Here is a 26,097-nt window from a genome sequence, read left to right on the forward strand (position 1 = left end):
AGAGATGCTAAAGAACAACAGCAAAATGCTCAAAAGGTTATCAGAAAGAAGGTTCAAGGGATCCATTTATACAAGATAATGGAGCTGTGACCACTTCAAGAACACAGAACTGACAACCTGATGCAAACCGTGGTACTATACCAGCCACATCAAAGCACATCCTACCTGAACCAGTTTATTTTTGACAAAATTGGAAGAATGACAAACATCTGGCCAGTCACAGTTAAGAAAATGGAATGGGGTAGTATGTAAATAAGCTCTTTATGAACTGCAAAGCACTATACCACTTGTCTTAAATTGCTCTATAGTAATGCTCGTGGATAAGAGTCGAGGGAGCTCCAAACGTGTTTTGCCACACCAAACCTGTTTGTCCCCTGGGCTCTGAAATCCTTAAAACCAGATTGTATTTCTTCAGTACTGTACTGAAATAGAAATCTAATATGTTAATCATAAAACACCCTCATATTGAGGAAGTGACTGGTTAATGTTCTTCTGAAGTCAACTTTGGGAACAAATAACTTTATAAGAAATAATTGTGAAATTAACTACTGAGGGACAACAACATGCAAAAAGCATTGAATTTCAATATTCGCCCGACAAGGCAAGAATGTAAACAAGGGGCAAGGCTGAAAAGAATAAAACCCTAAAAGCTACAATATCAGCTCAATTCTAAACTGGACCTTCTACCATGTTCAGCACCTAAGTAGAATTTAATTCTAAAATTACAATAGAATGTTGTTCTTTTGGATATTTAAAGTTGAATGCAAATGTCTGTTTGGTGAGTATAAATAGCATCCTAAATTATATGATTGTTGAATTTGCCCTCCACACTTCATAACATTGGATGTGACCAGGAGGCAAAATGCTAGCTAGGAACTCATGCACCCAGTAGTCAGTGCTCCCTTGATGAGTCAAGTATTAATTTCTCCTTTTGACTTGAAACAAGCTTTTCTTTCATTGACTTTTAGAGAGAGGGAGATAGAAACATCAATGAGAGAGAACATCAATTGGCCGCCTCCTGCATGCCCCCCACCGGGGAACCAGGCCCACAACCTGGGCACATGCCGACTGGGAATCGAACTGGCAACCTCTTGGTGCATGGGTCGATGCTCAACCAGAGCCATACGGGCAGGCAAGACAAAATTTTCTTGTTACCAAAAAGAGTGATGGTTACTGTTAGTTCCTAAAGAATCATTCAGGAAGCAGGCCCCCCCCCCCCCCAAGTTAGGCTGGACTGGGAGCTGATAGGTCAAGGCGATCAGCTCTATGTCAGTGTGTTTGCGTTAAGAGTATCACAAGAAGTACACAGAGCACATATCTGGGTTATAAAAGCCCTTTTATAAAGCCATTTTTAAACAAAACAAAGTTTACAAAAGAAAAAAAGATACAGAAAAAGAATAACTTGCTTCATGTCCCAAAAAGAAATAAAAGGGGGGGGGAGGACAATGGCAACATGCTCAACAATAAAGGGTTCTTTTTTCTTATTTTTTTTAATACAAAATACAAGCGAAGGATACACATACTTAAAACAGAGCTCAGGAGCAGACACACAGCCCTGGAAACCCTTCCATAAAAGAAAGCAGGAGTTTGTTTTTCTTTGTCTATGCAGGTACATACAGAGACTGGGATATGTAAAAATTAAGTATCACAAAAGACCATCACACAAGTCTACCAATGCATGTTGCATCTATAATTCACGAACAAAATCATGTTCACTTCAACCCCATTTAAATTAAAAAAAAAAAACTTTTAAATAAAGTGGTTACATTCAAACTTTAACTTCCTTAGTACCATGCTGCAGATTCCAGCACTGTTATTTCGAGAATGCCCAACCTCTGGTGTCTGATCACGATCTAGCAACATTGCAGTATTAAGAAAGGGTTGCCCGGTTTCAGCCCACGGACTTACAATTAAATATATTTACGCAGGTTCCTCTTTTACCCTTCCTGCTCAGAACGTAAAAGATTAAGGACTATAAAATTAAGGAAGACTGGGAATTTTAGAGGTGGCAAAATGAAGTCTGAAAGATGAATCAAGGCAAACAATTACTGAGAACTTGGCTGCTGCTTAACCTGGCAAGTCTTCAAGTCTTTCCTTAAATCTTGCAGGAATTAGGTATTTAAGGTTTGCTGCAACATGGTCATGGTAAACAAACTAAGTAGAGCTCTTATTTACAAATCTTGTAACAAATACTTCTGGAGGAAAAAAAGAATTCACTAATTTCCAGAAGATAAAGGTTTAATTGCCAGACATATACACACATTCACACACACACCCACACAATACTTCAGGGGCTTTTATACATGTTATTTGGGGCATAAGCTAAGTACTATACCCACTCTCCATTAAAAAAAATTTTTACCCTCCCCCCATAAGTCTAGAAAACCCCCCCTTCACCCCTGATGTACAAAGTGTACGCACAATGGTGGCATTCCACCAGCCACACAAAGCATGCTTAAACAGATGTCACCAGTTCAGTCATTCCATTGGCATGGCAACAGGCAGGTTTAAGGGACTTTTCCCAATAGTGGTTAATACACAGTCAGCACCACTGTGAATTTTGTGAATTAGGCTTTGAAAATAAAGTGTAATTTAGGGATTTGGGATTCAAAAAGAGTCACCTTGCGTCAAGTTCAACCCCAAGACAAAGAGAAAATGGGTTGCAGATTGAAATTTGGCTATAGATAAGCTTGATGTCCCAATGTTCAAATAAACTAACCCCTTTCCAAATAAACCCAGCTCCAAGCACAGAGAAAAGGGCAATTTTCTAACCCAAAGAGCAACGAGATTTTTAGATTTTCCCTTTGCCTTGACAGGAAATGTGCATGGCCCGTTCTGTTCGAAGACCGGAGTCTGAGGCCGTAAAGCCCAGAGCCCAGGTTTTCTTTCCAAACCCCCGAGGTGACTGTCTCTGCTTCTCAGTGCAGCTCCTGCTGAGGCAGGCACAGGAGGAACAGTCCATCTCCCATTCGTACCACAGTGACAGGGGCCACATGACCTTATATAAAGCTTTCCCTGTTGCTCCAGGTAGTAACTTCTGCTCTTGCCTAACACTCTCAAAGCATCTACTAAACTGGTTTCTTTAAAGAAAAGCACTATTCCCTTTCCCCAACCAGTACTCTGAAATTCATGTTTCCTGAATGGTCGTGGATTAAAGAGTTTTTGGAAAAAAAAAGTGTCAAGTTCAGTTTAGCTGACCATATATATACTCAAGAGTATTAAAACCATTACTGGATTATAACCTCCAGTTTCTCTTGGTTAGTTACCTTTAAGAAAAGGCTACTTAAACCAGTTACCAAGAATAAGTACTGAATTGAGTATTCAACCTGGGGCAAACTGTTACTGTGGGGGGCAAGTCAGTATCAAACCTTCTTCATGGGAAATACACGACTATTCTTTGAGATTAAGATTCCCACTCATTACCTCCCTAAAGGAGGATACACCCATTAATTTCCCTTTTTGGACTCAATGGGGAGTGCAGATATAAAAGGAGGTTTTTAGAAAGCAGGACAAATCTACCATTACTAAAATTAAAATGTATCCTTTGGGTCTACTCCATTGATCCAATCTGAGGCGGGGAGGGCTGAGCGCAGCAGCAAGTTACAGATTTAATAGTATGTAAACTATTCATGTCAGGTTGTGCGTGTGCATGTGTGTGTTGGGAAGTCCAGAAAAAAACCCGAAGAACTAGAATGTAGTGTCAGTCGGCACAGCTGCCGAAACCCGCTTCAGAGGCCAACCTAACAGCTAACAGAGGACTCAGAGAGCACAACGAGCACCTTCAAAGTTCATGTCCCACTTCCTGAGCGCTGCAGAACAGACGGGATGCTACTGCCAGTTCACCATAGGCACGTGAGAGAGGGGGAGTTTAGTCAAGGGTGGTGCCAATGGCCAGTCACTCACTATCAGCTTATAGCTTGTAACCCATCCTGACATCACCATCAAGTCTGACTATTGGGCACCTGTTTCCAGTTGAGACACCACAGCTACCCTCCTACTTGCATGCATGAGTTGAGGGGAAGACTAGAGTGTTTTAAATCAGTAACAAGTGGAGAAAACAAAGGTCATTCAGAGCCTGTCTCTCACTTGGGGACACAGATCCTTTTGTCCAGTCTATTAGAAATATATGTATAATACATTTTTCAATCTCATGAATTAATTTTTTAAAAAAAGGATCGCAAACAAAAAGCCCAACCAGATACACACAAGGAACTTAGAAGACAGGATTACCTGTAAAGTATGTGCCTATATCAGAGATATTAGTGCAGATTAATACATTAAAGAGACTGTGTTACATAAAATACCGAGGCTAGAGTTTTAATACACCCCCCACCAATTTTCACAAAACATAATCTAAGAAAAGCCCAAATGTTACTAGGAATGCAAGACAAAGTTATAAACCCCTAAAAATAGAAGTGCATGGTGGAAACACTGGTAGGTCTCTTGCTAGAACACAAACCTTGTTAAAATTGGATACCTGAACAAACCCACTAAAGCAAACAGAATAATCTTTAGATAACTAACGATCCAACTGCTACTAATGTTCAAGCTTCGCATTTTTGGCCAAGTACTAAAATCTTCAAATTCATTCTTCAACACACAGTACAACAGTGAAATGACTCTCTATCACTGGGTGTTTTGTTTTTTTAAATCACAAAGTAAGAATATTTCTTAAAGTGTCTTAATAATCAGAGTAAAAATATTCCTTAAATAACTTGTTCTCGGAACATCTGCAAGAAAGCCATGTTATCTGAGAGAAAAATATTTTGTAATTAAAAGAAAGAAAAATGCTAAGTAAAATATCGAGGAAGCAAATCTAGATAAAAAGCAGAGATTAAATTTCACTAATTTTTTTTCAACTTCTTAGCACACTAAGGCCCCTAACCCTTGCTCCCAGAAGCTCATGGTTTCAGGATGTGGAGGATCACACATACAGATCTATCTCCCGACGGCTTTCATAAGGCATGTAGTCTGTTATGGACTGCACATAGGCCTCCTGAATGCATGCTTTCTCTAGCCCTGCGGAACCCCTTAAACTCCTACTTTAAGCAACATGAGCAGTAAGTAGGCACATCAGTAAAAAGAAAAAAGCAAATTGAAGGTGTGGGAGCAGCATTTAACACACTCCCTTCAAACACAAGACGTGAAGTGAGTGAAGACAGAGCCAGGAGAAATCATGTCCTACAGCAGGGCTGGTAGGCACTGGGGGTGGGTGTGCAGTGGTATCCCACACAGTAGCAAGAAGCCGAGAGATGCACTTCATACCATGCTTCTATGAAGAAATGGAAGATAGGTGTATGAAAAGGGAAATGTTCTATCTCCAAATAAAAACAGAGCACAGTTCCTGGACTCTGAATGCATGCATATTTATAGCATAAGGGAATTTCAATTCTGTTTTCATGAAGGAAAAAAAAATCTCAAGTCTTTGTGAATGAGTTTCACATTAACCGGTAGTTTATTTGCTTAAAACCTAAACACTGTCAGTTTGAGAAGAAATCCATTGTGATATATAGATCTTGCCATTTAAATTCTAGGGTTTTGGTTTGTTTTTTACCCTTGGTAAAAATTTATTCAAGAAACAGGATACATATATATTTTAAAACATGAACCATTAGAGAATAAAATAGGAAATTAAGCGTGATTTAAGTTTTGGCAGTCCTTGTTTTTGTCTTTTAATTCCTTCAAGACTGTAGTAGAATAAAAGGATCACTGGCTCTGAATCTCTTTGAAATAACAATTGATGAAATTAAAAAAAAAAAACCCACCCTCAAACAAGGTCAGGTAACCCACTCCCTGCCCTGCCCCAAGGTAAAAAATAAACTTGCATTAGATGACAATTGATTTCTTAAAAAGTCCAAGTAGAGAAAGAAGCAATCATTTTGAACTAATACCCTTCTATGTTTTTTTGATTACTGCTCAACTTGCTACTGTTTAGCAAAAAGCAACATTTCCATAGTGTTCATCTCAAATCTTATTGCTTTACAACTGTGGTATACCAGCCTTTAAAAATAAAAAGATGAAGCAGTCAATCCAGTGATTAATTTGACATGGCTTTCACTGAAAAAGGGAGGGAAGAGAGGGTGGTGGCAAAGAAAAGACCAATAGACAAAAAGGTAAATTAAACATACAAAGGTTTTCTTAATAAAAATAAAATAAAAAAAGAGAGAGAAAATGTTATTTTCAACAAAAGGGAAAAAAAGCATCGAAAGCCCATGAGTCAAAGCCATAGCCAAAACCATGTTCTATCTTATGTAGATTTTCTTTTTTTGCCCCCGTTTTCTTTTTTCCTTTTTTTTTTTTTTTTTTTTTAAATAAAATCTCTTCCAAACCACCATCACTTTTAATCCTCCCCAGATTGGGCTTCATCTTCAGACCCTTCATCCCCAGACTTCTCAGGTGGAGGGCTTGCAGATGTTTTCTTTTCTGGAGGGCTTTCCGGCTCCTCATCATCTTCTTTGGGAGAAGGAGTCTTTTCCTTTGATACCTTTGAAGCTGTGGGGCGACCCACTTTCCCTTTGCCTTTCACAGGACTTGGCGTCACTGAGAGAAGAAAAATACCAGTTTGGGGAAGGGAAGAGAAGAAAATGTCTTTATAAAAATCAGCCACAAAACAAAACAATCTATAAGAATAAAATCTATAAAGACAACACTCCCAATTTACTGGTTTCCAATCACTTTTAATCAGCACTGTTACGTTATGTTAGCAGTAGTGCTTATAATAAAGAAACGGGATGCTACAAAAAACTGTACATCATCCTTAATGGGTCGTGAAACTAAATGGTGTTTATGTTTAAAAAGTGGGTTAAGAAGAAAGAAGCCCTGGCCCATTTGGCTCAGCGTTTAGATCACTGGTCCATAGACTAAAGGGTCTCAGTTTCGATTCCTGGTCAAGGGCAAATACCTGGATTGTAGGTTCGATCTTTGGCCCTGGCTGGATCTCCCTCCCTTCCTTCCACTCTCTCTAAAAATCAATGGAAAAAGGGGGGGGGGCATCTGTAATACTTTCAACAGTAAAGATTAAAATCAATGGAAAAAGTATCCATGGGTGAGGATTAACAAAAAAGAGTAATATGACAACCTGAGCAGAAACTGAAGCCATAAAATAACTTTTGACAGTTCTAGGAATCCCAACAGTAAGAAGTGATGAGTAAAAGGTTTAAAAATCACCAGCTCCATTTGCCAGAATGAAGAAAAAAAAAAGCAAATCTAGCCCAGCCTAAGTGGCTCAGTGGTTTTTTTTTTATTTATTTTTTATCCTCACCCGAGGACATTTTTCCATTTTTTGTTCAGGTAGAGTGGGAGGGAGAGAGAGAGAGAGAAACATCGATGTGAAGGGACACATCGAGTGGCTGCCACCCGCACAACCGACCAGGGCCGGGGACAAACTGCAACCAAGGTACATGCCCTTAGCGGGAACCAAACCCGGGTCTCTCAGGACTGCAGGCCGACGCTCTAACCGCTGAACCAAACTGGCCAGGGCGGCTCAGTGGTTTTGATCATCGTCCTGTGCACCGAAGGGCTGCTGGTTTGATTCCTGGTCAGAGCACATGTCTGTGTTTCGGGTTTGATCCCTGGTTGGAATACATGTGGGAGGCAACCAATCAATGTTTCTCTCTCTCTCCCTTCCTCTAAGTATGTCCTTGGGTGAGAATTAAAAAATAATAATAAAATTAAAATTAAAAACAGAACCAAAAAACCCTCGTATTCATATTCTCAACAAAATATGTTTAAAAAAAAGAAGCAAATCTAGCTTTCTGATTTAATGACAAACTATCTCTGATTAGAAGAATATCTGTCAGAAACCACAAGGCCTCAAGAAAATAAATGCATGTGCTCAAGTGTGGTTTTATTCTGTAAGCACAGAGGATGGTGTAGGAATCAGAACACAGAACTTTTGGAGGTGCACATTTCCACAATTTCACTAGCTGCTAGGATTGGGGTATCGGTGGGAAAGGGCAATGACGGTTATGTTGTATGCTGTGTTTTTAACACTGCCTGACACAAACAGGTCATTCCCAAATCTTGCTTATGTTTGGCAACAGTTAAAAAACAGGGCTAAGCCACCAGACTCTTGGAGGGTCTGGAGTCTTGATTAATAAATAAGTGACATATCCAGGTGTAGAAGAAAGAATCCTTTCAGAATTCGTTCACTCTTAACTATGTGGCCAATGCCAAGCCCTAATGAAGAATTTCTGTAGAGAAAGTTTATTAGTTCATGAAAATTTCAAAGTAATAATTTAATTCTGCAGAACTCACCTGTAGCCTTTAGCCTGGGTTTGGGCATTTTCTTTTCTTTTCTCTCAGGTTTGGACTTCTTAACCATCTTTTTATTTTTCTTTTTTGAACTGCCATAGTCACTATCGTCATCGTCTTCCATTAGAAAATCTTCATCACTGCCGGAATCTTCTGAGAGGAAAGAAGAATTTCAACGTCCAACTTAATGTATACATCCTTCCAAGTGAACAAAGGGAGAGAGTGCTAAGAATGACCAGAGGATGGGATCTAGAACTCAAACACTCTTGGATTTTATTTGCAGCTATACTACAAATTGGTTGGAGATGTCAGTGGCCCCACCTGTAAGATGGGTTTAGCACACACTCGAGGGTTACATGACTGACTTATTGGAAGAGCAGGATGAAAATAGGAAGGGATAAAACAATCTGAATAAAAATTGATGCCATCAAACAACTTTTGGTAGTTATATCATTCCCACATAGTACCAGCAAGACCAAGGAAATGAAAATGAATCGACTTGGTCTGTAACTAATTAATCTGAGTAACCTGTGAAACACTCCTGTTATTAACACTTTTTGTCAGGGAGGAGGTCTACATCCTTTTCCACAAGGCCAAAATACAAATCTTAATCACAACACCTGCCATGTAACGATTATTCTAACAATTGTTTATTAAGCATTTGAATACAAACGATGGACAGCACAGTCATGAGAATCTTTGAACCTTTTACAGTATCAATAAATGTCAACGCTGTCATCTCTAACAGTGAGTACTTTAAGGGACTGTTTGTAACATTTATCTTCCCCTCCAAAATGCCCAAGTAATCAAGGTCACATACTACAATCATGACCAGGGCAACAAGCCAACTTTACGTACTCTCCTGGAATGGTGCCTCGTCCTCCTCTTCTTGTTCTTCTTCACTGCCCACATCTTCCATGAGCATCTCTCTCTGTTTAGAAGCTGCTTTAGAGGCTGCCTGCCGTTGCTGGCGTACATTTTTATGATCTTCTTTTTCATCTTCACTGTCCTCTGCAATACCAAAGTTATAATGCACTGATCTAACAGTTGTATTTATTTGACAACTACCTACAAAAGTCAATGCAGTGGCCATTATGAGATATAACCTGCAGCTTTATTTCATTCAAAAAAGGATAAAATTTATCCTTAACAACGCCTACAAAAGAGGGGCTAAAATTAAAAGAATGAACTTGAATAAGATTATGTACCCCACTATTACATATAAAACAATTTACACATGTAGTTTTAAGTAAAAATAAAGCTGAATTTAGGTGTAAACACATGCTTCCTATAACACACGTTAAACTTATATCATTGCTTTGCCCTAAAATTCTCAATTACATTCAAATCTATGCTCAGTTTTTAAAAACTAAGTTAAATATTTTTAAATAGAAGAGAGGAATATTATCTTCCAATTATATTTATTATAAGACACAAAACACGTAGACCCTAAAATAATGCCAAACTACTATTCTTTTGAATGAGTGAGGTGTGGCCACCTTTAAAACACATATTTAGATCAATTAGCTCTTAACAAGTTTATAAAAAAGAAACTGCTTTCAGCCCTGGCCACATTGCTCAGTTTGTTGGGTTCAATCCCAGTTGTGGGTTCAGGTTGCCCAGATTGTGGGTTCAATCCCAGTCAGGACATATACAAGAATCAACCAATGAATGCATAAATAAGTAAAACAACAAATCGACATTTCTCTCTCCTCTCTCTAAATTCAATAAATAATTTTTTTAAAATTGGCTTTCACACACATAGTCTTAATTTTAAAAAATTTCAACACATAGTTGTGTTTGTGAATAAATCTGGTTAAAGGGCAGGCTGCCGGCCTACTGGCTCTAGATCAAGGTATATTTGTATTAATCTCTACCTACAGCCCTTTTCCTGGACTTTGAGGCTCCCTTATTCTGTTAAGAATAAAGCTGTTACTCTTTTGGAAACACTTGTAGTCCTATTAGCCTTGCCATGGTCAGTGTTTAAGTCATCACTTTCACTGTCAAAAATCTCATCTAGAGACAAAGAGAAACGGGGAATAAAGCTGACTTTGACAAACTCAAAACTAAACCCACCCAGTAGGAGCTACGTTTAACACTAATAACAGAGTTATTCATCTTGAAGTGATCAATAAATTAAATAAATTTAAGAGAATCAAATTAAGTTACACAAGGTTAAGTTAATAAAAGCGCCTATTAGCCCTGGCCAGTGTGGGTCAGTGGTTAGAGCCTCAGCCCAAGAACGAAGGGTCTTTGGTTCGATTACCGGTTAAGGGCACATACCTGGGTTGTGGTTCTATCCCCAGTCTTGATCTGGGCACATGCGGGAGGTAACTAATCAATATCGTTGTCTGCCTGTCTCTCTCTCCATCCCTCCCTCCCTTCTACTCTCTCTAAAAATCAATGGAAAAAAAACTATCTTCAGGTGAGAATGAACAACAACAAAAAAAGTGCCTATTATATTATCGTAACATCACTAGACTGTACAAAAGGTTAATATAGTTTCTTTTCAACTTTGGCAGTCAGATAGCAGACTTGAAAAGAAATTAAAGTAAAACAGCTCAGTGGAGTGAATTCAGTGGAGCTTTGTCTACCCTCTATGTATTAGCTACACAGCAGTATCATTTAAATCCAGGAAGGCAAATGTAGGGGACTGAAGGTCAAAACTAAAGTGATTTGTGGCAATATGGAACAAATTCTTAATTCTTAGATAGGTTATATTAAAACAAAAAAAAAAAAACCCCAACAATAAGTAATCAAGATTTAATATTGTATTTGGCCATGGAGTGTTCGCATCAATATTTTTAAAATTTTTTTTCTTTCTTTATTGATTTTAGAGAGAGAGAGGAGGGGAGAGAGAAAGAGAAACATCCATGAGAGAGAACACTGATTGGCCGCCTCCTGCATGCCACCCCCCCCCCCCCCCGCCCCGCCGAGAATTTAGCCTACAATCTGGGCATATGCCCTGACCGGGTATCAAACTGGCGACCTCTTGGTGCCTTGAGTCAACCACTGAGCCATACCGACCAGACTCATCCATTCTTTTAAGTTAAAATTCTTACAGAAAAGACTTTCCCTGTGGCTACTGTTTCAAAGAATTAACTTCCTAGCTAAAAGGAAGATTGAAACTAACTAACCTTTGTTTTCTTTTCAACACAGAGTAGATCATTCCCCAATTTTTATGCCTCTATTTCACTTAGTATTATATACTATTATTCTATTTAGTTTGATGTCTTTTATTCATATAAATGGTTTTCAATCTTGACTACACATAAAAATAACCTGTAAATACTTAAAAAAACAAACAAAAAACAAAAAACAAAAAATCCCACCTAGAACTATTTCAGAAATCCTGAGGTGGGAAGGAGCATAATAATTATGTTAAAAAAACAAAATGAAACCTTTTACAGGTGACTGTAATAAGCCACCAGGACTGAAAATCACTATGAGCTCTTGAAAGATGGAAACATCTTTGAAATTCCACTATTTATAACACTGCCAGGCACTACTATGAAACCACGTATTAAAATGTCCACTAAATAGCCCTGGCCGGGTTGGCTCAGCAGTTAGAACGTCGGCCCCTGGACCAAAGAGTTGTGGGTTTGATTACGGTCAAGAGCACGTACCTTAGTTGCAGTTTGTCCCTGGCTCTGGCCAGGGTCATGTGGGAGGCAGCTAGTTGATGTGTCCCTCTCATGTCGGTGTTTCTCTCCCTCCCTCCCTCCCTCCCTCCCTCCCTCCCTCCCTCTCTCCCTCTCTCTTACTCTCTCCCTCCTTCCACTCTATCTGAAGATAAATGGGAAAATATCTGCAGGTGAGGATTAAAAAAGAGTCCACTAATAAATACATAAAGAGAATTATACCTATTACATTAAATATGGTTTATTACCTGCTGAGTGAGAATCATCCTTCTTGGTCTTCACATCTTTTTCTTCTGAGTCTTCACTATAAGGGGAAGGAATAAAAAATTTAAGTTATTAGATCAAAATCTAAGTGAATGTAGATCTAGTAGCTAACTAAAGAACATTGAAAAAAAAAAAAAACTCCCTTTATGTATGAAATCCAAATGATGATGAGGAGTAAAACTGTTTCCTTTATTTCCCTACTTTATAGGGATACTGGTGAAAAAGCACAATTTTTATCTACTTTTGGAAAAATATCGTTTCCAAAAACCCACAGGGAAAAAAGAAGGCATCACAACACAGGCTGAACATTTCTCACCTGTAGATAAGGCCTAGTTCACAAAAACATTTAATAAAAAAATTCTCTGTTGTTAGAGGCAGAAAATAAAAATACTGCAATTACATAATGTGTCAATGGTGGTAAAGCAGGCAAATAAATGGACAGCACCAAATATAGATGCAAAAAACACTAAATACAATTAGTAAAGGAAAATGGAATTCAGTTATAAAAATTACAATATGCCCAGATATTTATCTAAAACAAAATAAAAAAATATTAACTAAATATTTTCTGCCTCCAATATTTCTATACATCAGAAACATGAGTACATGGGCCTGCCTTGTATCCTAGAGAAAATAAAAGTGAACTCAAGATCACTGAAACATAAAATAAGGAATTTCAAAGTTCAATGAGCCCTGGCTGGGTGGTTCAGTTGGTTGGAGCATGCCTTGTACCAACCAAAAGGTTATGGGTTGAATTTCTGGTCAGGGCACATATCTGCACTGAGGTTCGATCTCCAGTCGGGGCATGTATGAGAGGCAACTGATCAATGTATCTCAATGCTTCTCTCTCATATTAAATCGATAAAAACATATTCTTGGGTGAGGATTAAAAACAAAAGTTCAATGAAAAGTTTTATAAAACAATTTTAAAGTCACAAAGATGCAAATTTTATGTCCTCACAAATTTTAACTCAGGAATCTGGATTCTAGCCTCCTGTCTTTGTTATTAATTAGTTTTATGATCTCAGGAAAATCACTTGGTACTCTTCAGCGCTAACATTTTATGAGAAATTGTGACAAACAACAAAAATCCCCAGTCATACATAAAAAATTGTCTTCAGTCTGGCTAGTGTGGCTCAGTGGAATGAGCATCATCCCATGGACTGAGAGGTCCCAGTTCAATTACTGGTCAGGGCATATGCCCGGTTGTGGGTTTGATCCCCAGTTTGGGGCTGGGGAGAGAGGCATGCAGGAGGCAGCAGATCGATGTTTCTCTCTCACATCAATATTTCTATCTCTCTCTCCCTAAAAAAATCAATAAAATATATATATATTTTTTATCCTCACCCGAGGACATTTTTCCATTTTTTGTTCAGATAGAGCGGGAGGGAGAGAGAGAGAAACATCGATGTGAAGGGACACATTGAGTGGCTGCCACCCGCACGACCAACCAGGGCCAGGGACAAACTGCAACCGAGGTACGTGCCCCTAGCGGGAACCGAACCCGGGTCTCTCTGGACTGCAGGCCGACGCTCTAACCGCTGAGCCAAACCGGCCAGGGCAATAAAATATATTTTTTTAAAAACTGTCTTCATAGATTTCCTTTCTTAAACAGCAGGTCTTGCAAATCTCTTTTGGTATTTTCCATAATCTTGACCACACTTTAACAACAAACTATCAAACCCAAGATTCCTAAGTAAAGAGAATAAACAAACATATGTCTTTACTAAGCAATCTGATCCAAGAAATACTGTAATTCTGAAACCTGTGACTGTTCTATATAAATGTTTTATGCAAAATAAGCATTTAATTCACAAGTCTATGACAATGATGAAGAATTATATTATTTTTCTCTAGTTCTTTTATTACTGAGTTTATAGAAAGCATTAATCCTCAAATTCCATTACAGCAAAGCCAAGTAAAAGCTCAACTTTTAGTAGAGACCAATAGAAAAATCAACATAATATGGTCTGAGGAAATAAACATACAAATCACTTCGTACAAATGGCAATAACAGCTGTATTTATTTCAACCACTTCTGACATTTTGGAGAGGCTAATAAAACCAAATGACTACAACAAGGAAAAATTTAGGCTAGATATTAATTACACTGAGACATTATAACAGGCTATGTAAAAGCTCATTCCACCTGGCCAGTGTGGCTCAGTGGACTGAGTATCATCCCGTGGACTGAGCATCATCCCACGGACTGAGAGGTCTGGGTTGATTCCCAGTGAGGGCACATGCCTGGGTTTCAGATCCCCAGTAGGAGGCATGCAAGAGGCAGCTGATCAATCTTTCTCTCTCATTGATGTTTCTATTTACCTGTCCCTCTCCCCTCTCTCTAAAAATCAATAAAAATGTTTTTTAAAAAAAGAAATATTATTGCATGTCTTTGAACTGCTCATATTTAATAGTATGATTTGGAAGTGGTATAGCCCAATGGTTAAAAAATAGACTTTGGAGACCAACAGGCATGGTTTCAAAACCTGTTGGTCCATTTGCTGGGTAACCTTGGATAAATCACTGAACCCCTCCAATCTCTAACAGAGATTTGTGAACACTAAACGATAATAAATATAAATTAGCACATAATAGAGACTAGAACATAACAATCATAAATGGTAGCTATCATCACCACCATCATCATCATCATCATCAAGGAGGTCTTGCCACATTGAGTATGAGAAAGTATATGTACACCTGTAAGAACAGAGGGGAAAGCTACAACATCCTGGTCTCATGAGGCAATTTTAGTTAAAATTACAACTCATCTAAACTCATTTATTAAACTAAGGGAAGGGAAACTGCCCCAAATGATTAAATTATCTAAACAAAGAAGAACTGATTATAGGCAGTAAAACTCAGCAGACTATACACTTAAAATTCTGTAAGCCTTAGTTATGTTAGTTATGATTCTACCAAGTGATCTGGTGACTAAATGTGAAAGGTCACTCATTCTTTGCTATGACTACAATGAAAATGTCAATACTAACCTTAGGTAAAAAATTACATACTTAAATAAATTTTCTGTTTATGTTCAGAGGTTTGAGGTAGCAACAAAGGCATTCTCAAAGATCATCTTAGACTCCAGGTTGAGTCCAAGCAAGCCTCATGACCTTAAAGAGGCCAACGTCTAAACTCAGAAGCCCTGCCTAAGTTAAGATGAAATATGTAAAACATTAAGTGAACCATAAGCACCTTCCCAAAAGAAATGAAGAGATCAGAAATTACCCTCACCTCAGAGTGGTTAACAGTGTAAGCAGAAACAAATCAACAATGCCTCTTACCTATCTTCCTGTGAATTCTTTCCAGATCGCCTCTTATTTTTAGCTTCTCGTGGAGATGATCGTATTTTCTTAGCTGGAGGGCCTGAATCTCTTCCGTAATCTTCATCTACACAGCATTTTTCAAAAATCAATAAACTACATTATTTTTACATGCAGAAATTACCACTGCATTTTCTGAGATAATTATCTCTCATGCTATTTAAATGAGAAGGGCAGGATTTTCCAAATAACGTGTTTTAAAAAACAAAACAAAAACACAACAACACTTCTTTCTCAGTCCCACAACCTTAACTTAATCATTTCCATTTCTGCATATTACCCCCTAGTTCTCATGTGTATATTTTAATATATCCATAGCCAAATATCTCTTCTCATTTTATATCCTACCCTTTCAGTTTATTAAAGATTTTCCTATGTTTCCACATTTTCATATTTATTTGAAAACTATTGTAGCAATATGGGTATATTATAAGCATTTTATAATGTAAAGAACCCACAATTCTACAATCCTAATACAATTTCTGTTATCAAGTAAATTACTTTTAAATTAAAGTATTAAGTATAGTATAGTCTGGCATTTAAGGAAAATACCTCCAATTTCTTTCTTTTTAAAATAAATTATTTTAAGCAATTTTATTATTATTTTTTTAAATTCCTCACCCGAGGACATTTTTCCATTTTCTGTTCAGGTAGAGTGGGAGGGAGAGAAAGAGAGAGAAACATTGACGTGAGCCCTGGCCAGTTTGGCTCAGCGGTTAGAGCGTCGGCCTGCGGTCCGGAGAGACCCGGGTTCGGTTCCCGCTAAGGGCACGTACTTCGGTTGCAGTTTGTCCCCGGCCCTGGTTGGTCTTGCGGGTGGCAGCCACTCGATGTGTCCCTTCACGTCGATGTTTCTCTCTCTCTCCCTTCCTCTCTCTCCCTCCCACTCTATCTGTACAAAAAAAAAAAAAGAAAAAATATCCTCGGGTGAGAAACATTGACGTGAAAGGGACACATCGAGTGGTTGCCACCCACAAGACCCAACCAGGGCCAGGGACAAACTGCAACTAAGGTATGTGCCCTTAGCGAGAGCTGAACCTGGGTATCTCTGGACCGCAGGCTGATGCTCTAACCGCTGGGCCAGGGCAAGAAATTTGATTTGAGAGAGAGAGAGACGGAGAGAGAGAAACATCAATTTGTTGTTCCACTTATTCATGCAAAGTAATGCCAATTTCAAAAGCCTATTAAACTAAAGAAAATTACCCCACCTTAAAAGATGATTATTTACAAAATTGTTTACTACACCATTATTCATGGGGCTTCAGCAATTATTAAATGGTTGGATACATTATAAATTCCATTATGGAATATCATATGACCATTAACAGAAATTTTTCAAGTAACTTCTTATAACATGAGGAAGAGACTCGTAAGTGGGGGTGGGGTGGGAAAGGGACAGAACCCAAAAATCCTATAGAAAGACCTTAACTAGATTTTTAAAAGGAAAAAAAAAGTCAAAAGCTTTTTCAACAAAATGGTTAAAATGGTCATTTGCTGGATAAAGGATGTTTGTCTCAGTTTCCTTATCTATACAATGTAAATAATAATATAACATCCTATTTTAACAGGATTGTTCTGAGGATTAAATAAATAAATGCAAATATATAGCAAGCATTTAATAAATGTTAATATTCCCTCTGGGAGGTGGGATTACAGGGTTTTTTTTCTCACTCTTCCTTATATATTTTTGCATTTTCTAAGTTTTCCTAAAATGCACATATTATCTTGATAAAGTAAAATTAGGTTTAAAAAAAGGAAAGAAAAAAGAAGAAGTAAATGCATCTGGAAAATAATGATTAGAAACATCATATTCTAAAGAAACCTATTATGGCTAAGATTTAAGATACAGTACTAATTCTATGATGAATCAGTTCACACATTAAAGTTTTTCCACAAAATACTTTCATCTTAGTTACTACTTTATTATGCAAAAACCAAAATACTCCCTATTAAAAGGTACAAGTTTTAACTGTGATTATAGCAAGAAATATATTAACTAATGAACACCACATTAGAAATATTGCACACTTAAACTTTGGACTCCAAAACCAAATAAGAAAAAAATTATTCAAATGTTTATATCAATGATTTACTAGGGAAAAGTTAAAATCCATGCAAGTTCAACTTCTGTTTGGGTGACACAGATCTTGTCATAATTTACAAGTCTAAAAATAAAGAATAAAACTTACTCCAAAAGCATTATAAAAAGTACATAATGGTGATTCTCCACTATTAGGGTCCAACTTATAATTTATTGAAATCACAAAACTTACCAGCATCATCAGATTCCTGAAACTGTGAATAATCAACGACCTTCCTATTTCTGTAGAAAGAAAAGATTCTAATTAAGATAATAAAAATGTAGGACATTTTTAAGATATTAGAATACACTTCATTTTCATAAACAGAACTAGAACTCTCTCTCTGAAAAATTCTCAAGTTTCCATCCCAGCCAAAAAACTTTCCATTTTTATCTTGTCTTATTTTTATTGATTGATTTTAGAGGGGGTGGGGCACACACACACACACACACACACAGATTTGTTGTTCTACTTATTCATGCATTCATTGGTTGATTCTTGTATGTGTCCTAACCAGGGTCTGGAACCTTGGTGTACTGGCAGGATGCTCTAACCAACTGAGCTACATGGACAGGGCAAAAAATTTCACATTTTGTTACAGGAATGTGCAGCTTAAACCAAAAGTATTTCAAACTACAATTCTCATATTGCTCACCTCAGTGATAACTCAAATATTATTCTTTCCCCACTTAACCTCCTACCTCCCCAAACACACATAAATAAAACTGCAAAATGATCCAAACTACCACTTATATTCATTATTCAGAGATATCACATGTGCACAAACCAAAACTGTAAATGGTTTTTCTTCTTTTTAAAAATGTATTGATTTTAGAGAGAAAGGGAAGGAGGGAAAGAGAAAGGGAGAGAGGAAGATTTGCTGTTCTACTCATTCATGCATTCATTGGTTGATTTTTGTATGTGCCCTGACCGGATCAAACCCACAACCCTGACATATTGGGACAATGCTCTAACCAACTGAGCACTCGGCCAGGGCATAAATGTTTGGGTTTTTTTTCTTACTGCTATATATACCTACATATGTATGCCTGATAAACAAGGTTATTACTGAGTTTTTCAAGATGAAATGATTTTTAAATACTATAATACAATTACATTATAATATATAAATAATGGTGACGCCTCAGGAAGAATGAAAAGAAAAAACTGACTCATTCAAGATGCTTATCATCTCAGCCCTGGCCAGTTTGGCTCAGTGGGTAGAGTGTCGGCCTGCAGTCCAGAGAGACCCGGGTTCAGTTCCCGCTAAGGGCATGTACCTTGGTTGCAGTTTGTCCCCGGCCCCAGTTGGGTTTGTGCGAGAGGCAGCCACCCGATGTTGTCCCTTTCACATCGATCTTTCTCTCTCTCTTCCTTCCACTCTATCTGAACAAAAATGGAAAAATGTCCTTAAGGATAAAAAATTTTTTTTTTTTTAAAGATGCTTATCATCTCAAACAAACCTTAATTTTTATTTTCCCACTTCATATTTTAAACCAGAAGTTTAAAATTCCTCCTCTAGAGATATACAGGGTGGGACAAGAGTAAGTTTATAGTTGTGAGTATAGGAAACAAAGTCGGTTCTTGTATTATTGTTTATTATGATGGTATTATTTCCCATATACACAACGGTAAACCTACTTTTGTTCCACCCTGTATAAAAGCTTCCACATAAGTATCCAGATAGCCTGGCTTTCAAAAGGGCCTTAGATGCACTGGAACTAAATGATACTGAACAAGTGAATTGAAAGGATTAAGAGAAACAAGCCAATTACACTTAAACCTGAATAAAGGTGTACTCCTGGTTTTAGAATCAAGATTAAGATGTCACTTAAGCCCTGGCCGGTTTGGCTCAGTGGTTAGAGCGTTGGCCTGCGGTCCTGAGAGACCCAGGTTCGGTTCCCGCTAAGGGCACGTACCTCGGTTGCAGTTTGTCCCCAGCCCTGGTCGGTTGTGTGGGTGGCAGCCACTTGATGTGTTCCTTTCACATTGATGTTTCTCTCTCTCTCTCTGTTCCTCTCTCTGTTCCTCTCTCTCCCTCCCACTCTACCTGAACAAAAAATGGAAAAATGTCCTCGGGTGAGGATAAAAAAAAAAAGATGTCACTTAAATTCAAAGACAGGTCGGTGAAAATTCAAACACAGGCACAACTTCTATAAAATATGCAAAATGATAGGTGTAGGAATGAATTCTGAGAACATATTTGGGGCAATGTTGAAGAGGGTATAGTCACATCCTTGGCTTTAGAGAAAGAAAGAAAAGTAAAAGAAAGGCTCTTAAGGAATTTCACTTTCTGTTTTTCTTTAATCTACCAATAATGAATTACCTTCTCAATTTACTGACTCAATGAGTCAAGATGTAAAATTTAAAAATATGTTCCAATTACAGTTGAACCTTGAACAACATGGGTTTGAAATGCATGGGTCCACTTATAACATTTTTTTCATCTTGTAAACAGGTGACATAAACTTACAGTATCAATAAATATAGTACAGTACTGTAAATGTATTTTCTGTTCCTTACTATTTTTGTTAAATCCTCATCCGCGGATATTTTTTCAGTGATTTTCAGAGAGAGAGTGGAAGGCAGAGAGGAAGATGGGGGGAGAGAGAGAAGCACTGATGCGAAAGAGATACATTAATTAGTTGCCTCCTGCAAGTGCCCCAACTGGATTGGGGTTTAACCTGCAACCCAGGTACTTGCCCTTGACAGGGAACTGAACCCAAGACACTTCAGTTCAAGGGCTGACGCTCTAACTACTGAGCAACACTGGCCAGGACATGTTCTTTACTATTAATAACTTTTTTCCTAACTTACTTCATTGTATTAATATAGTGTTATAACACATATACAAATGTGTTCATTGGCTGCTTATGCTATTGGTTAGGCTTCCAGTCAACAGTAGGCTATTAGTAGTTTGTTTAGCTTTGTTATAAACTGAGTTTATATATGAAAGATAGCATCGTTCCAGGTGGGATCCTAACTCAAATATTGGTACAATTTCTGGGTACCATAAATCAATAAATACATTCCATGAGACGATATAGAGGAGGTAACTAAAATGGTGAAAAGTATTGTCATATGAAGAACAAAAGAACAAACTCGATTTTTAACTTGAAGAAGGAAAAATATGTTAGCTATTTTAAGGTTTTGAAATGAAAGTAGTAAACTTTGGTTATCAGATTAAATGTGAGTCCAACATAAATAACTTTCTAACAGTTTGACAACGATAGTTACTTTCTTAGTGTATCACTAGGGAATACTCCAAAAAGAATTATATAGTAATAAGTACAGAATCTTTGTTAGTAAGAATCCTGGGTTCTGGTTCTAGAACTTCAAGCAAACTACTTAATTTCTCTGGGCCTCTGATCCTCCTCTATTGAAATGGATTACCTAAGTTGCTGAGAAATCTAAGAAGTCATTCTATAAATTAAAGATTATTAAAGTTTAATAAAAAAGATGCTTTTAAAAAAATAGCAAATGGTTAACTGTCCTTCTGCATACTACATATCTTAACACATTATCGCTGTGCCACTTTTTTCTTCATTAATCTGAGCCTCCTGAAGGTAATAACCATAGCTCATACTCACATTTCTGGGATCTGTTATCAATTTACTGGTGTATAACTAGCATTAAAAAAAAAGGAAAATATCAGAGAAAATTATACCTAAATAATGATAAGTTACTGAAACATATCTTTTTTAAAAAATCACCTTTTCAAGCCTAATTACTCAAAAAATAAAAAAAAATCTATCAGTTTGGTGGCCTGTGTGTATGCACGTGCGTACATGTGTGTGTTTGTGTGTGGCAGGGGGTGGAACTGTGGTAGGGTGATATAATGATACCATGTATATTATATGTCCTCAACCACTGGACTTTAGACACTCTAATCCAACCTTACCCAAAACTAATCCTATCAACAAGGGAATGACAGAACCTCTCCTGATCTCCCAAGGCAGCCTATTCTAAGAAAACTCCAATAATGAAATAGTTCTCAATGAGGTGAATCTGTCTCTGAAGTCCATTCACTGATTCAACCTCATCTACCTCCTGGGATTATCATGGTCTAAACCTAGCCCCTCCTCCACAGAGCAGCCCTTAAAATTTATGACAGTTTCTACTTTTTTCTTCAAGGCTAAATAAATACTAGGATTCCTTTTAACTCTTTCTTACAACATATTTCGAGCATCCCAGCACCTCAGATTTTTTTCCAGTACATAAAGTAGTGCCCCAATCTAAACATAACAATATGGTTTTTAAAAGGTGTGTGGGACAGGGAGGATCAGATAAGAATTATGACCTTTCTCTTCCTATTCTACTCTACATTTATACTAATGCAATCCAAGACCTCAGTTGCCTTTTGGGCTGTTTTATCACACAATGGACTGGATATTGCAATTACAATGACTAAAAGCTTCTTACCCCCAAATCTAAAACCTTTTTGTATACCGATACTTCGACATACTGTTTTCTTTCTCAAATTCATATTATCTGCAAACTTAATCAGCATAGGCCTTTTAAGGCATCAGTGGAAATATTCTTCCAGGTTGATATCAATCTGTTAATCAGTCTTCTCTGGGTATGGCTACTGAGGCTCAAGTCCATCACAGAGAACTCATTCTGCCCACATTTGTTCCTTTTCCCCACAAGGACCTCATGTGAAGCTCTGTCAAAATTTCTATTAAAAGCCTGGCCAGTGTGGCTCAGTGGTTGAGCATCGACCCATGTACCAAGAGGCTGCCGGTTCGATTCCCAGTAAGGGAACATGGCCAGGTTGTGGGCCCATTCCCCAGTGGGGCATGTAGGAGGCGGTCCATCGATGTTCCCTCTCCCTGATGTTTCTATGTCTCTCTCCCTGTCCCTTCCTTTCTCTCTAAAATCAATAAAGAAAAAAAAAATTAAAAGAAAAAAAAGAGCTCCTAAAAGTTTTCAAATGGAAATATCAAGTTTCTATATCAAGTTTCTGCAGAAAGGGGAACAGTGAAGAAGTTCTGAATGATGAATCAGGCACATATCTGTTTATTAGGTAATTGTCACAATCCCCTACTAAATCTATTTTTTAAATCAACATGTTAATGTTTTAGCCCAGATGAATAAAAATTCTTATATGGCATTCCTTATTCTCAAAATATTCAAATTCTCTCCACATAGGAAAATATTTTGCTTAAGTCACACAAATTTCAATGAATGTAAGATCAAGTATTAGATTTTTAAAAATGGGCTAGATTTTTGCCCACAGAAAGTTCAGTGTAAACCCTATCTCAAGCAGATGAAACTGAAGGGATCTCATATGTGCACATTACCGAGTAGAGTCCTATAGCAGAGGTGTCTGAAACCTCAGTGAAATATTCTAAGGTATATGTACATCTTTTCATAGTAGCATTATTCATAATAACCAAAAGGTAGAAGTAATCCAAGTGTTCAATGACAAATGAATGGACTGTCTTAACCCCATACCGAGGGACAAATCCATAGCTCTACGAAGTCAGGTTTATTGACTTATTACAGTGAAATCAATGACTCATCAGAAGTGTGGAACATCTCACCAAACAGGAAAATTAACAGGATTTGAGAAAAGGTAGAATTTAGGTGAAATTTAAAGGCAGTGCTTTGATAGACTCAACAGGACAATAGGACTGTGTATAAAGTGGTCAACATTAAGTCTGGACTGAAAAGTGGACCTCTCATCCTATTTCTTGGCAAAGTTAAGGTAGAAGTGAAGTTTGTGGCCAGCAACCCCTCCTCTGAAATGCTAAAGTTGTAAATTGAGGCTGGTTCTCATGTCAAAAGGACTTAGCTATTTCTGACGAATGTGTGATGTTTCATTCTTATAGATATAATTTCAATCAGCCAAATTTCTGATAATCTCTGATTTTAGAGAATCATTATAAATCTTTACAGATGCAGCATGTCTGTGGAATTCAGACAGCTGTGTCTGTTATGCCAGCCCAATGAAAAGCAAGGTGGATTGTTACTTCTCAAATAGATATGCACTAAAAAGCACCTGAAAATATACCCAGTTGAAACACTTTTTGGCAACTTGTGGTCTCTTCATGAAAGTATTTCAAAGATCTATAATTATGGCTATTTATATAATCTTTAAAAAATATGGCAATGCAATTCTTTGTAAACAATCAGTTCCACTTCCTAGAAACTAGATAGTAACAAATTTTTTAAGACAAAACAAAGGGATGCCCCAGTTAGATCAGTGGTCCTGTGGTAAATGTTTTCTTTCATTGTGTACAACATAGCAGTCGCCTAAATTACGACTATCTCTAGTCTAAACAATCCAAGACACTTATTCATCTACAGTACCGAGTCACATTTATTTCTTTGCAGCTAAGAATTTTTAAAATGCGAAGAGAGCCCTGGCTGGTTTGGCTCAGCAGTTGGAGTGTCAGCAGTTGGGTTCCCGCTAGGGGCATGTACCAAAAAAAAAAAGCGAATAGAAGTAACACTTCACAGCATGCTCAGTGACTTCATTGTTATTAAGTTCAAGTAACCAAGTTTGTAATACAACCCATCTGGCGATGCAGACTCTAAATCTTATTAACTCTAGAGGGGCACAATTCACATGGATTATAATGTGGATGTAATATAGATGATGTCCCAGAGTTATACAATATGGTGGCCTTGTTTTATATTTCTGGAAATAACATAAATGAGTAAATAAATAAAACCAATCTACCTTTATTTAAAATTACTTTCTCCTTCATATTAATTTTTAGAACCAAAAGAAACCTGTGAGAAAAATCTTGAGAACTATAAAATGCTCTGAAAATACAAGGTACTATTATTCAAAAGGAGTTCACTATCTCCATTATGCAACCCTAAGCAGAGGCTGGGTTTCTTTTGCTGTGCTACGTTACCTTCCCGCAATAATTTCATTGCTAATTGATTTAAAACACTAAAAATGCAACAACTTACCTTACCTTGTAACTTTTGTCAAATTCAATCAACTCCATTTTTAATCTTAATTTCCTTCTATGTACTAATTGTAATGTACTAATAATGAGTGTAATAGATGTTGAACCTTTTCAAATGCCATGGTTTTTCTCTTTTAGTCTTTTTTATGATGAACCAGTGATAGATTTTAAGTTTTATTCCTGGGACAAATCCTAATTAATCATATATATTTTAATATACATTGAACTGTTAGCCAATATCCTGTATGGCATTTTTGCATCTATACTTAGACATAAAATGAACCCACTAATTTTCTTGTAGTATCCCCTTTAGGTGGGTTTGGAAATCTATTTACTTAGTTTAGTCATGGGGAAATGTCCTTGTATTATATAATGTATACACTTAAGCAATGCTATTTATCTAATATTCACATTTCTTCCCAAAAAAGCTTCACAATACACTTCACTACTTTTTTCTCTATATTCAGGTATATCTTTCTTTAATCTCTTCACATATTCTCCTATTCCTTCCAAAAATTGTCTTTTTGTCTACCACCCTCCCCTCCTCTAAGCTCACTTTAAAGTAGGTCTTCCCCACAGAAGTCCTATCAAAGTATGCCACTATCATGAGAAAGAGTAATGCCTCATGGCAGGGTCTTACAGGAAAGATCACACTGGCTTTGAGTTAGCCACACTTGTATTTGAATTCCTGCTTCACCTTTTAATAGTTAAGTGAATTGCGCCTGTCACTTAATTTAGCCAAGCCTTGGCCACTTCACATATGAAATGGGATAATATATACCTTGCCTGAAGAGTTGTTTCAAGATTTTGAAATATGTGTAACGTACCTGATAGAATATTTTGGCATAGAGTTGCTTAGTAAGTGATAACGCCATTGAGTTTCAACATGACTATTTTTTTCTAAAACTAAAAGTTGAGAAAGGGACTTCTGTTAAAGGTCCAAAATCTGTCATGCACAATTTAGAAATTCAAAGAGTTCTGAAAACCCAGTCAGGGTACATATCTAGGTTGTGGGTTCCATCCCCAGTAGGGGTGCGTGCAGCCAATCAATGTCTCTCTCTCTAAACATCAATTAAAAAAAAAAGACAAGATATCAAGTACACTTACCCTACAAAGAAAGGAGCAAATAAACTGACTTGAGTGACTAGGATAATTTACAATAGGAGAGGAGGATCTCTGAAGAATATACCAAGCTACATTTCAAGAAACCTGGTTTCTAGCCTGGGCAAGTCGGTAACTCTCTCAACTTTCTCATCTTTTACAAGTAATAGCATTTTTCTCCCTCCCTCACAAGGTTACGGGTCATGAAAGCACTTGGAAAGTTTTAAGTTCCATACACTACAATAATATCAGTATTTGTCAGGAAGAAGGTGGTAAAGTAATTATTGTACAGAAAGGGGGAGAGTGAGGATGAGCAAGACTGAAGGAGAAATCTAAATTCTAGACCCAATCTGGCATCTACTAGTGTGTGATACAAGGCACTTCATTTGTTCAGGTTCCCATTAAGTCCCTTGAAAAATTAATTTGCCTAAATTTCTTCCTAGTTCCAAGACTGTAGTATTATGCTATAAATTTTAACCCAAGGCCTAAAATATTTGAGCTC

General features: G+C 37.3%; 1 protein-coding gene across 3 annotated transcripts; it reads right to left on the reverse strand.

Annotated features, from left to right (window-relative positions):
- Positions 1-1,319: 1,319 nt before the first annotated feature.
- On the reverse strand, positions 1,320-17,889 carry NUCKS1 (nuclear casein kinase and cyclin dependent kinase substrate 1). Of its 3 annotated transcripts, none has more exons than XM_036272214.1 (6): positions 17,761-17,889; positions 15,449-15,554; positions 12,143-12,198; positions 9,112-9,264; positions 8,257-8,406; positions 1,320-6,540 (listed from the first exon to the last, which is right to left on the reverse strand). In XM_036272214.1, the coding sequence occupies exons 1-6, from the start codon at positions 17,855-17,857 to the stop codon at positions 6,341-6,343; spliced, it is 762 nt and encodes a 253-aa protein (XP_036128107.1). In that variant the 5' UTR covers positions 17,858-17,889; the 3' UTR covers positions 1,320-6,340. The 3 variants fall into 3 exon arrangements, with proteins under 3 accessions (XP_036128107.1, XP_036128108.1, XP_036128109.1); XM_036272215.1 differs by having other exon boundaries at positions 6,281-6,540; positions 8,257-8,403; XM_036272216.1 differs by lacking the exon at positions 1,320-6,540 and adding an exon at positions 6,873-6,961.
- Positions 17,890-26,097: the final 8,208 nt, after the last annotated feature.

Source organism: Molossus molossus, unplaced genomic scaffold (genome assembly GCF_014108415.1).
Source record: "Molossus molossus isolate mMolMol1 unplaced genomic scaffold, mMolMol1.p scaffold_m16_p_20, whole genome shotgun sequence".
Taxonomy (NCBI): domain Eukaryota; kingdom Metazoa; phylum Chordata; class Mammalia; order Chiroptera; family Molossidae; genus Molossus; species Molossus molossus.